General features: G+C 49.6%; 1 protein-coding gene across 4 annotated transcripts in view; it reads right to left on the minus strand.

The window, feature by feature from the left end:
* Window positions 1-13,517, minus strand: part of KCNN3 (potassium calcium-activated channel subfamily N member 3) — a 171,028-nt gene that overhangs the window by 70,165 nt on the left and 87,346 nt on the right. For all 4 annotated transcript variants that reach the window (XM_027975753.3, XM_004002559.6, XM_042254783.2 and 1 more), the window contains exon 3: window positions 367-785. In XM_027975753.3, the coding sequence (XP_027831554.1) occupies window positions 367-785 (419 nt within the window). The remainder of the gene's footprint in view (window positions 1-366; window positions 786-13,517) is intronic.

Genomic DNA, 13,517 nt, shown 5'->3' on the forward strand with positions numbered 1-13,517 from the left:
GCATCCTTTACCTCCAAGAGGGAGGGGTAACACAGAAATTATAAAGTGTCACACGTGAGAAAGGGGTAACGATATAACCAGGACGCTTTGAGATATATTGGTTTACACAGAACAAGAAATGAGGCAGATTATACATGCGTTTTCCCCAGCTTACCTTGGTCCTGATGTTTCAACGCTGCAGCTCATATTCAGCCCCAACTTGGCCTCCCCTTTCCCATTTTCTCCCGAGGCGTTTGGGTACATGCCTGCTTCTTCCATCAGACCACATACATCTGGGCCTCCCTTCCCCTCCCCCTGCCCTCATCCCAGCGTGAGCAGTGTGCTGGGAGGCCCCAGGTGAGTGCAGAACCGGACCCACGGGAATACCTTTCACAGACACGGACGGTCCAGGCAGCAATGATCCACAGTGAGATGCTGAACACCAGCAGCACAGTGCCCGGGCAGATGGTCATGAGGGTCTTCATGACAAAGCGCGTGTTGAAGTTGATCTTGTTGAGGGCCCCGATGCTGCGGGACGAGGCATCGGTGAAGAGCTTGCTATGCAGTAGCATGACACGGGCGATCAGGTACAGGCGCAGGAACATGGGGATGGACAGGATGATGTCCACGTCGGCCTCTGCCCGCGAGGGCGTGTAGGAGAAGGCCAGGCGTGCCGTCCAGAAGAACTTGTACTCGCCAGGAATGGGGTGGATGGCGCACACCAGCATCTCCAGGCTGATGTAGAGGATACGCTCATAGGTCATGGCTATCCGCCAGTCGTCTGCACCATTGTCAATCACGAAGAGCTGTGGGAGCAGAAAGCCTGTGAGCACAGCCCAGAGGGAAGCCCACAGTGGGGGTGAAGGAGGACGGGGCAGCTGGTCCTCCCCGGGGAACCTCTTTGGAGCCCTCGCTTGGGGGAAGACAGCCCTGGAGGGGCAGTCAGGAGACCTGGCTAAGACACATCAATCTCTGGGCCTCTGTTTCTGTAAATTGCTCCCCAAGGTTCCTTCCAGCTCCAAGGGGCCCCTAAACTGGCTGTGCCATGACTAAGAAGACGGACAGCTCACTGTATTGAACACAGGTCCCTGGGCCCCTGCCAGGCCCTGAGCTGAGCCCTGAGGGGGATGTGGAGATGAAAAGGCTCAGTGAGTGAACTCACAGGGGCTCGCACAGACTCCTCTCCCCACGGGGAGAACAGTCTGCTGGCGGCACATTGCTCTCAGTCTCTGCCGGGGTGTTAGCGGTGAGGGCCCTGGAGCCAGACTGCCTGGATCTGGATCCTGATCCCTACAGTAACTAGCTCTGTGACCTCGAGCCAGTTACTGAGCCTCTCTGTGCCTCAGTTTCCTCCTCTGGGGACAGTGAGAGTAATACCTGCTGCATAGAAGCGGCCATGAAGCTGCAGTGGGCCAGTATATATGAAGTGTGGGGAATCCTGCCTAGGACCAGCTCCGTAAGTATTGTTATTGCTATTTTTAGCATTATTAATCCATGGGGTCTCTTTCTGGAAATGAGTGTTGGGCTCGGGTTTGTCTAAGCTCCCTTCCAGCCCGCACCTTCTTTCCACAAAGCTGAGATTCTCGCTGTCGTACCAGGGAAGATGAGCAAAGCAGCTGAAACAAGCCTTTGCTGAGTGCCTGCTGTGAGCCCAGCCTGGGCTCAGCACTGGGTTCACACACCAGGAAAGCCCTGGCTTGTTCTCAAGGAGGTCTCGCTGTGGAGTTCCCCATGCAAGGGGGCCTCATGTCCTTCCCCTCCGTGGCCCCAGTCTCTGCTGCAAAACGAGAGGCTCTGAGATCCAGTTTGGACATTCAAAGGTCCTGATTCTTAAGAGGGTGAGGCCTGAGACCAGGGGCCTGTGTTGGACATGGGGGCCTCCTGGACAGGCGTGCAACCTCAGTTCTGAGAAGTGATGGAAGTGTTTACCCCATGCCATGCCCTCTCTGTGCTGGGCTCTTGCCTCTCCAGCTTGCTCTGTCCTGGTTTGCCCATCTCACAGCCCCACACGTTGCTGGCTCCAGGGCTGCGCAGAGCAATTCTTTGCATGGCTACTTGGGCTGGCCCATAAGGTGGGGGGCAGGGCCAGGGTCCCCCAGCCTAACACAAGCCGGGCCCCACATGCACTGGTACAACCTGCCCAGAGGAGCAGCCCATGAGTGCCAGGAAGGATTGGTGGCCAGAAAGAAATTCAGCTGCCTCAGAAAGAAACGAATGTTGGGGCCAGGGTTGGGAGGCAGAAGTTTGATTCAACCTGGAAAAGTTTGACTTAACCTTCAGCATGGCGGGAGTAACAGAGAGGTTGGGTCAGCGTGCTGGTCAAAGGCTGAGCTGAGACTTCCTCACCAACCCCCCATCTCTTTGCTCCACTTCACAGGTTGTTTAGGGATGTAGAGGCCCTTTCCTCTGTCTCTCCTGCTGTTTCCTCTACAGTTGGGGCCGAAGGAAACTTCTGCTGTCTTTTGTTGTCGTTTGTAATTTTTTTTTTTTAATTGCTGTATTTTGGAGTTAGTCACCGAGCACTTTTCTCCTTCCTTCACTGCCACCCCCACAGGCCACCATCCTAACAACTGAGGATGCAGGAAAGAAAACCGTGGCAGCCGTGCCTGGGACCTCTGAGGGTCAAGGGATCTGCGACACAAATTCGAGGTGAATCAGTGTAGTCATGTGACTTGGATAAGGGGTCTCCTGGCCGCCCTGCTTTAGGGTCTGCCTGTGCCGTTCTGCCTGCCACAGGGAGCAAGTACTAGGCTACTCAGCCGGCTGTGAAGAGGCAGGTGCGGCTGCGGGAGTGCTCACGGAGGGGAGGCAGCTGTGCAAGCCATGCTCTCACCTTGCTAGACCACAGTTCACCCTGCCTCCTGCCCTGGGATCTCCTACAGCTATGACGTGGACTAGGGGAGATCACGGGTATAAAAGGGCTTCATAAACTACAAAATGTCATTCATTCATTCATTCATTCATTCAACAAACATATGCTGGAGGCCCTCTATCTGCTGGGGGCTGGGCGTTCAAGATGCAGTGAAACAGCTCTGAGCGTGGCTCCTGTGATGAGGCTTGTGGAGGTGAATTATTAACAGAAGGTACTATGGGAGCAAGAGGCTGAGGGGCCAACCTCAGCCCAGGCAGCTGTAACTGGAAAGGCATGATCTCTCAACGGGAGAGAGGACCAGCCTAGCACCAGCTGAGACTCCCTCTCCTTCCCCAGTGCAGCTGAGCCGGGGTTTTTCCAGACACAGGTTTCCACCATCAATTAGGGGGACCTAGAGGCTGCTCAAAGGGTTCCCTCTGCTCCTAACTGCCACCGACAGGCCGAGCCATGGCAACGTGACTGCCTGGCCAAACTCTTCAAATACGAAATGAAAACCATCCGCCCTATAAGAAAGAGCTGCATCAGGTTACTATAGTAACTGGGTTCACTCTGGGCAGAGCCGCAGGTTCCCTGGATTCCCTGATGAGGAGTGAGAGTGTACACCATCCATGTTCAAGTGGCGGCAGGTCGGCAGTTCTGCCCAGCTTGATGAGAAGTGGCTGGCACCAGGGTGGTGTCCCCACCAGCCTCCCACATGACCTGCTTCTGCTACAGTTTCCTGGCACAAGATTGGGGAGGGGGACAACATGCAGTAGTGGAGTTGGAGGCTGGTGAGCTGGACTGAAGTCTCACACATCCAGACACTAGCTGTGTGATCGTAGGCAAGCCCCATCACCTCTCTATGCCTATTTCCACATCTCTGTCATAATACTATTAATCTTGACCCTGTCCATCTCTTGGGATTAGCATTAGGATCCAGTAATACAGATAATACAAGAGAACATTCTTTACGAACTACAGTCGGCCATCGATATCCACAGATGAAGAACTGTGGATGCAGAGGGCTGAGGGTTCTATACCATTTTATATAAGGGACTTGGATTTTGGTGTCTACAGAGTTTACTGAGCTTACTCCTCAGCTTTTGGTGTTCACAGAATTTACTGGAGCCAATCCCCTGTGGATACCAAGGGATACCTATACTCTCAAAACGTGAGGGATTATTAATCCCTGTGAGGCACTGAGAGACAGTATGTATGGGGGCCCATGGGGATATAGTCCAGGCTGAAGATCAAGAGTTTCTGCTAGACAGGGCTCCATTGCAGGGGTCTGTCAGTCAGCAGGGTGGGCAGTACGGCCCAGAAGATTCCTTTGCTGTCCCATAGGAGGACACCCTTGTTCCTGCTCCCATCTGACCCCTGGAACAACTCTCTAAGTGTAGCCTCCCTCCTTTCAGACTCAAGCAGATAACAGTACCCCATCCTGCCACATCCTCACTCAGCATCCTCACTCAGCATCCTGTTCATTCCTTACAAGTCACAAGTCTCAGCTGTGTATTCATTTTTACTTGGAACCCTGAGTATTCATTGGAAGGACTGAAGCTGAAGCTCCAACACTTGGGCCACCTGATGCCAAGAGCCAACTCATTGGAAAAGACCCTACTCATTGGAAAAGACCCTGATGCTGGGAAAGATTGAGGGCAAAAGGAGAAGGGGGCGGCAGAGGATGAGACAGTTGGATAGCACCACCAACTCAATGGATGGGAATCTGAGCAAACTCCAACAGAGAGTGAAGGACAGGGGAGCCTAGAATGCTGTAGTGCATGGAGTCGCAAAAAGTTGGATACGACTTAGCTGTTGGAGAAAGAAATGGCACTCCAGTACTCTTGCCTAGAAAATCCCTTGAACAGAGGAGTGTGGTAGGCTACATACAGTCCGTGGGGTCACAAAGAGTCGGACACGACTGAGCAACTTCACTTTCACTTTCTTAGCTATCGAACAACAACAACTTGGTTTTTATCTATCTCTTTCCCACCTCTCCACCCACCACCCGGAGCAGTGTTTCTTGATCTGTCTGCAACAATCACTTGGAAAGCTTATTTTAAAGACCCACATTCTGGCCCACCCTAGACCAAGTAAATCTGAAACTCTAGGCATGAGGCTCTGGATCACCTTAAGTTTCCTTGGGTGATCCCAAAATGTAACCCGAATTGTGATCCAAAAAGTGATGAGGGGTCATATCTGCCTTGTTTGCTGTGGAATCTCTGGTGCCGGCCCAGCTCTAGGCACATATAGGTGTTGGGTAAATTCTTGTGTAGTGAATTAATAACTGCTGTTGACTGTGTGGCCCTGGATGACTAGACTCCCCCATCTTGGGTCTGATTTCCTCCTCTGAGGAACAGGCGGATAGGTTGGATGAGCCCTGAAGTGCCTTCCACCCTGAAGAGCCCTTTTTCTGTGGCCTGTTGGTTTTTTTTAATGTATTATTTATTCTTGGCTGTGCTGGGTTTTCACGTGGGCTTTTCTCCGGCTGCAGCACGTGAGGGCTGCTCTTTGCTGTGCCGTGCAGGCTTACTGTGCTGGCTTCTCTTGTTCAGAGCACAGGCTCTGGGCACACTGGCTTCAGCTAGCTGGCACATGGGCCTTGCTGCTCTGCAGCATGTGGAAATCTTCCCAGGCGAGGGATCGAACCCGTGTCCCCTGCATTGGCAGGCAGACTCTTCACCACTGGACCACCAGGGAAGTCCTTCTGTGCTCTATTCTCAGCCCTTGTTCTATACAGACCTCATGTGTGGTCTCAAGGCACGTGAGCTCCCTGGGGACACGACTCATGCCTGGCTCATCTCACCTTTCTCCAAGGGCCAGGATGGTCCTGGTACAGTCAGTGGAATTTCACTGAATAAAGAGGTGTGTGGGTGAATGACTATGTCATGTGAAGAAAAGGGCAGGTGGACAGTGGCCCAATGGAAACTCGTGCAGAAAACTCATTGCTAAGCCTGTGACTAACCGAGTATCTGACAAGTTATCTTATGCCATGAGAAGGACACCTTCCTATTCCCAGGGGCTGGTCCAATCTGGAATAAAGGGTCGCAGGTGATCTCCAAGCCTTAGAAAGTACTGGAGCAGTGCTGGACCAGAGAGGGGAGGATGACTCTGGCATAGGACTGTCCTCCCCTCTCGTTAGGTCTCAGCCACCCAGACCTAGTTCTAGAGCAGTCTGACTGGTCGCCCTGATAAATTCTGGAACAGTTCTGAAGTGACACGGACAGGATCTGGCATGGGGGGCAGGGGGAAAGTCTGCTCTGAGCTGTCATAGAGCAGAAGACTCAGCTCTGCGACAAACACTCTTCCTTCCTGACCTTGCCCAGGTTTCTCCTGAGTGGGGAAGGAACGCCACATTCTCCAAACTGCTGAGTCTTACTGCCTCCTTAGCCTCCAGCAGTGATTCCACTCCTTTGGGGTTTGGCCAGCCTGAAAACGGAATGCTTTGGTGCCAGGACCTGGGGTCATCTGCAAGTGCCGCTCTTACCCCAGATACTATCCTGAACGGAGCTGGCTCCAGACTTGATCCTCTGCCATTAACTGGTTCTAAGAGCCTGTGGGATTTTTCAGCCAGTTGGTGTAATTCCAAGAGCTTTGGGAGGGAGATTTTATGTGACAGAGCAATTCCAAACTTGCCTTCAAGGAGCTTGTAATTAGAAAGAAAGGAGAACCAATTCAACTCACCTCAATTCAATAAAATAATTAGGAAGTACCAACTAGTACTTGAAATATGCTAAGAGAACAGGTCTTGAGTGTTCTTTAAAAAAAAAAAAGGTAACAATGTGAGGTAGTAGATGTAATAATTAACTTGTGGTAATCATTTCACAATGTATACTTGTATCAAATCATCTCATTGTACACTTTAAATACATACAATTTTATTTGTCAATTATACCTCAGTTCTTTTAAGGTTCTTTTTAGAATCAACTAGGTGAGAAAACTGTGGTGATATAAATATGAATCAGACACATGTCCCATGAATCAGCTCATGATCTCAATTAACTCCAGCATACAAGAGACACAATAAGGGACCGTCGTGGAAAGCTTCTTGGGCAAGGCAGGGAGTTAGTAGTGCTCGGAAGGCCTGTATCAGACAAACCGGGTGTCGTGCTACCACAATACCACTGATTCCTCCCATTCCTTTTGTCTGCTTCTTCATGCGTGACTTTGCTTCTCTTTCCAGCAAGAAGTACAGTCCATTTCTCAAGCCCTTGAATCTGAAGCTGGCCATTTGCCTTCCTTTCGCCAGTGGGGTATCAGAGAATATGACGTAGATTGTGACCTTTGAAGAAGGTCAGTGCAGCAGGGCTTGCTGTAATACTAGGCTCCACATTCCCTGTCACTCCAACCTATGCCAACACAGCTGCTAGACATAAGACGAGGCTTTCCTTGACAAGCTGCATGACAGACGCTCACCCCCAGGTGAGACCAGCAGAAGAACTACCATGCTGAGCCCTGCCCCGACTGCTGACCCACACAATCGTGAGCTAAATGATTACTCAGTCATTAATATGGGGTGTGCTTTGTCATGTAAGTAATACATAAACAAATCTAACTCATGCCTTCACTTAACACACATGTTAGAAGTTGGGTGATTTGCCTGCCATGTCCAACATTTCCCTTTCAGCTTCTCAGGCCACAGTCCATAGAAGGAACTTCCACTCCCACCCTCCCAGCCAGCATGGTTAATCAGACAAGGCTGGCCAGTCTGTCCCAATAACTGGGCAACTGGATGAAGAGGGGATCATGATCAAGGGCCATGCCAGCTTCCCTGACCCCTACACCGCCTAGGGGACACATCATTTCATATATCAAAGAAAACTCAAAGCATTTAAAAAATGAATTTGCAAGCATTTGAGTTATTTTGCATGCAACGTGTTTCTCACATGTGTGGAAGTCAACTGGCAGACTGAACCACGGAACAAAGGCAAAACAGAATTTACCGGGTGTGGAAGAGAAAAAGTGCAGGGACTCTTGGGAGTGGTGAATCTTCTTGGCAAATTTGGGGGGGGGGGTAAATTGATCAGCTGGCAGCTACCAAAGAGGTCCATCCTTGAGTGGTCAATTAGAGGTGTTAAAGAAAACAGTTCAGTAATTGACAGGTTCTCCAGAACCTTTGAATTTAGTTGTGGCATGAGAGTGCTTAACAGGCTCTCTCTCTCTCTGCACCTTCCATCTGCACCCCCACCTCAGTCGGACCACGTCTGCACACTTCCTCACTGGAGTTTCTCACGGAGCAATCATGCAATTCACTAGCTCCCTGTGGGAGTCAACCCTGAAGGGCCATCTGGTCACCCAGGAGAGGTCAGTTCACGTACAAGCTCTGGAGCCCACCATGTGTTACTGCAGGGCTGGGAACAGGCTGTCTTGACAGGGAGACAAGGAGACTGTCTTGAAGCCCCCACTATCAACCTAACAGAGGAAACTGCACCAGGGAACCTGCCTTTTATTTTTTTAGTGTAAATACGTCTGGAATAGATTCATTGAATTTGCTCATTTCCCCATTCTATTTTGAAAGACTTGAAGCCGTTTGAGTTATTTAAGCAATATCTTTTCTCAAAATGTTCTCAGCTGTTAGGGGAGATCCTGCTTAGACATTTTCTGACCGATCCAAAAAAACTTTCATTCTTGTACAACTATCAATTTTTTTTAATTAAAGGAGAGAAGATGGAAAAGGCCCTTTGTGTTCTCTACTGTTTTCTCTGTGGGAGAAAAACTCCAGGGAAAATTTTCATGATTTGAAAATATATATATGCAGGAAAAAAGCAAGAGGAAAAAAATTAAAGATTTTCTTAAAATCCAGTAATAATATATATGTATTTTTTCCAAACTCCCTGGAGCATATATTCTGCATGTACACCATTACTATGGAGGTTTCCATGGAAACGACATCAAAAGTCCTGTAATACCTAATTAGGTTTCCCCAAGGACAAGAACTGATTGCCAGTGATGAAATGAACGCCTGGGTTTGCAGTAATGGTTAACATAAATTTCCAGGCAGCAAATGCTCTGTGGAAGTGGCTGAAGAAAAGGAGGAAGGGAAAGTAGAAAAGAAGTCAGCAAGTGAGGGGACTGTCACAAAAGTCCATCATTCTACCACCAAGACTCTCAGAGGGTCAGGGTCCATGCTCATCAGCTCTGTGTCTTTCTAAGAAGAAACCTTCTCCCTCAGAAACTGCTGTGACTTACTGGCTTACGTGTGATGTCCTTTGGTGACTCTTTGGCCTGGCCAGGGTTCTCCTGCGTGTCCCTGGCAGAGTTCACTGTTGGCCTCCTCCAGTGGGCTTGAGACCCCACAGGGACTTTTGAGCCTGAAGTTTCTTTGGGACTGCCAGTAGTGACCATAAGCCCTTCCTTTCTTTTTCTTTTTTTTTTTTGGTAATTATACTTGTCTTTTGTAAGTCTTTATTTATTTATCCAGCTGTATTGGGTCCTAGCTGAGGCACACAGAATCTTGTGTCAAGTGGCATCTTTTGCTGTGGTGCACGGAAGAATCCACCTGCAATGCGGGAGACCCTGGTTCGATTCCTGGGTTGGGAGAAGGGAACAGCTACCCACTCCAGTATTCTGGCCTGGAGAATCCCATGGACAGAGGAGCCTGGTGGGCCACAGTCCAGGGGTTGCAAAGAGTCAGACATGGCTGAATGACTTTTACTTTTCACTTCACAGACTCTCTAATTGTGGCGCACAGGCTTAGTTTCTCTACCGCATGTGGAATCTTAGGCTTCCCAGGTGGGTCTAGAGGTAAAGAATCAGCCTGCAATGCAGGAGACACAGGAGACATGGGTTAGAATCCTGGGTCAGGAAGATCCCCTGGAGGAGGACATGGTAACCCACTCCAGTATTCTTGCCTGGAGAATCCTATGGACAGAGGAGCCTGACAGGCTACAGTCCATACAGTCACAAAGAGCTGGACATGACTGAAGCGACTCAGCATGCATACATGTGGGATCTAAGTTCCCCAACCAGGAACTGAACTCACATCCCCGGCATGCAAGGTGGATTCTTAACCACTGAGCCACCAGAGAAGTCCCCTATAAGCCCTTTCTTATCCCCATTTCTTAGACAGTGAAAGCCAAATTATAGCGTTTGAGAAAGCCAGTATTTTTCACTCACGTAACAAGAATTGTTAACAAGAATGGTGCCTGACCACAGCACCACGGGGGACAGAGTGTTCTGCCACTGACCATCTGTGCGTGGGCAAGGCCCTTTCCCTCTCTGGTCCTCAAATTCTTCATCTGTAACATGAAGGGTTGGATCCAATTTGTGGTTTTCCCTCTTCTCCTAGCTGTGGAGCTGCTTTTTTCTAATAAGATTTTCCATAAAAGCCCAATATGGGAAACAGATAAACTCACAACTCTTCTGGTTGAAAGGGTAGGAAAGAGGCCAACTCACTCACCTCTTCCTCCACCTAGCTCTGTGTGGTGGCCCACGCTCCTCCACAGAACCCTTCAGTTGGAAAGCCTTTGGCTGGACCAGTTGGCCTCCAGTTACAATGAGGAATAATGTGTGATACTGGATGTCAAGGTGCTTTGGGTCTACGGCAAGAGATGATAGGTGCACAGGCATGGAGTTTCCCCGGATCCACTGAGTTGTTCCAGTCTCCTTCCAATCAGTCAGCTTGGGCCGCCATAATAAACTACCACAGACCGGATGGCCTAAGCAACAGAATTGTCCATTTCTCACAGTTCTGGGGGCCAGAAGTCTGAGATCCAAGTAGTCAGCATAGCTGGGTTCTGGTGAGGGCTCTCTTCCTGGCTTGTAGACAGCCTCCTTCTCACTGTGTTCTCACATGGCAGAGAGAGCATGTGCAAGAGAGAGATCTCTCTTCTTATAAGGTCACAGTCCTAAATGATCAGGCTACTGTTATGCTTCCTGAAGACCCTTTCTCCAAATATAGTTACACTGGGGGTTACGGCTTCAACATATGGATTTTGGGGGGACACAATTCAGTTCACTGTAGTGTCTCATGTGTCCAAATCACCCAAAAGCCCAACTATAGGCCAAGTAAAGTGATTTTGCACACACTACCTCATTGCAACTTCACAATCTTCCTGTAAAGAAGTAATATAATGTCCATTTTACAGATGGAGAGACTAACCCAGCAAGGTTAAATCAACTGCCCAGGGCCCTGCATTCCATGTGCCTTTCATCTGCCCATCCACCAAGCAGGACCCTCTGTGATGGGGACTAGCAGTTTGGGCTTTAGTTTATTTTATTCTGAAGAAAACTCAGGCCCACTGTTTGAAATATTCATTTCTCACAAGAACCTTCCCTGACCACGGAATCAATACACAGCGAAAACAGGCTAGGTCTGCACCACCTTGGGAAACCCATACTGTGATTAGCAGTCCACATTGGTCTCTGTGGAAGTAAGGCAATTGTGTTCATTTCCTTGGAGCCAGTCTGAGCCAGCAGGGAGAGCAGAGCGCACTGAGAAGCAGCTGCCGCTGACCGCTCCCCACTGAAGCAGGAACAGTCATGAGACTTCCAAACACAACACTATGCAAAGTTCGATGCCATGGTGTTTGTGCCACCAGCAGCATCAGGCCCTCCCCCTCCCCCCCTACCCCCAGAGACATCTGACCTTGATCATGGGTCCTGTAGGAATGAAGGGATGGACCAGGAGGTGACTCAGTGGCTTCAGGGGTCACTATGTGCAGGATGGAACTAAAAAATTCAGCAGAAGCCAGGAGTGTGGCATCAAAGGAGCTGGGGAGAGAAATGAAAGTTCCCAAGAATCCCCAGAGACCTGTGGAGAAACGCTGGTCCCCTCCTTGTTTGGGGTGGGAGTTCATGTCTAATTCAATTAGAAGCAGTGAGGAGAAGATGACCCTAGATAATGCTGGGGTCAGATTGGCCATGGCCTACCCCAACCATCCTCCACCCTACTACCAGAGCAGATGGTCTAAAATGCAAACCAAAGTGTGTTGTTTCTCTTCTTGGAGCCTTTCAATGGCTCCCCAGGGTATTCAGAATCAAGTTCAACCTCCCAGGTGTACTTGGCAAAAGGGCCCTTCCTCACATGGTCCCAGCTATTACCCCCTCCCTCCTCAAGCCCAGCATCTCATTCCAGCCAAACCAAGTTACTCATAATCTGCAAACTTCTGTTCCTGGAAGTTCTGTACAAGCTGTTCCCTCTTCTCAACCTCTTCACCAGGGAGCTCCTTCTCATTCTTTTTAAAATATAACTTTAAAAAATATTTATTCATTTGGCTGCACCGGGTCTTAGTTGCCACATGTGGGATCTCCAGTCTTCATTGTGACGTGCAGGAGCTTTTTTTTTTTTTCAGTTGCAGCATGTGGAATCTTCAGTTGTGGAATGCAAACTGTTAGTCATAGCATGTGGGGTCTAGTTCCCTGACCAGCGATAGAACCCGGGCCCCTGGTATTGGGAGCACAGAGTCTTCACTGGATCACCAGAGAAACCCTTCCTTCTCATTCTCAAAAGCCCAGATCAAGCATCTCTCTTATCCGCACATCTTAGCTGGCCTCTTCCCAACCCCAGGCAGGGTTAGGTGCCTCCCTTGGGAATCTCCCAGTCCGTGTGCCCTATGCCATCACAGAACCAGCTCTCAAATAGCATCTGGGAAGGATGGTCAGCAGGTCTGGTGTGCTAGCCCCAATTTCAGGGGAGGTGGAGAGAGGCAGGGTGGCCATCTCCATCGACAAGGATAATACCAGACATCAGATATTGCAGCCTCATTGTGTACCAGGCCCTATGCTGTATGTTTTACAGTCTTTATTAGGGCTCTGGGATAGGTATTACTGGTCCGATTACACAGAAAGGGAAATTGAGGCTAAAAGAGATTAAGTAATTTGTTGAAGGCCAGTTAATAGGGGCTTCCTGGGTGGTTCAGTGGGTAAAGCATCTGCCTGCAATGTAGGAGACACAGGAGATGTGGGTTCACTCTCTGGGTGGGGAAGATCCCCTGGAGGAGGGCATGGCAACCCACTCAGTATTCTTGCCTGGAAAGTCCCTGGCAAGAAAACAGAGGAGCCCAGCAGGCTACAGTCCATAGTGTCTGCAAAGAGTTGGACACAACCTAAGCAACTAAGCATGCATGCATAGTTAATAAAGAGCATACATAGGTTCTAGAGCCAGGAAGACAGGTTTCAAAGGCTATAATCTTAACCACTATATCCTGGTTCTGGGCTATGTGAGGGGGGCCGACCCCAGGTGCTTGCCTACTCAGACCAGGCTGGAGGGTATTTCTGGGTCTCTACCTGCCTTAGCAGATTGGGGAGTTAGAAGGTTTCTGAATATCTGCTAAGTCTGGGGTGAGAAGAATCATTTTCTCAACAGGAAGTTTCTGATAAGTTTCCATTTCGTTTTGACACATGAATCGATCCTGCTGAATGTTTTCGGGGTAACAGCATGATCACTGGGGCTGCCAGACCCAGCTCCACTGTAACAGGAACTTGTTTACCACTGGGGAGAAAACTCTCTAACCCTGGCTCAGAGGGTATTTTTGTAACTGAAAATGAAGAGGTTTCTGAATCTTTCAACCACCTGGGGTGCAGAAGAACCAGGTCAGGACCAGGTGTTAGTAGTGGGTGGGGAGTGCTTGTTTTCCCCAACAGACAAAAATACCCTTCAGCTCATCTTCAAAATCAACTGAAATGCCCACACTCACAGGAGCTTTCCCAGTCTCCCTGCAGAGGGGCAGGCTGCTGCAAACAGCAA

The sequence above is a fragment of the Ovis aries genome, chromosome 1 (assembly GCF_016772045.2).
Source record: "Ovis aries strain OAR_USU_Benz2616 breed Rambouillet chromosome 1, ARS-UI_Ramb_v3.0, whole genome shotgun sequence".
NCBI lineage: Eukaryota > Metazoa > Chordata > Mammalia > Artiodactyla > Bovidae > Ovis > Ovis aries.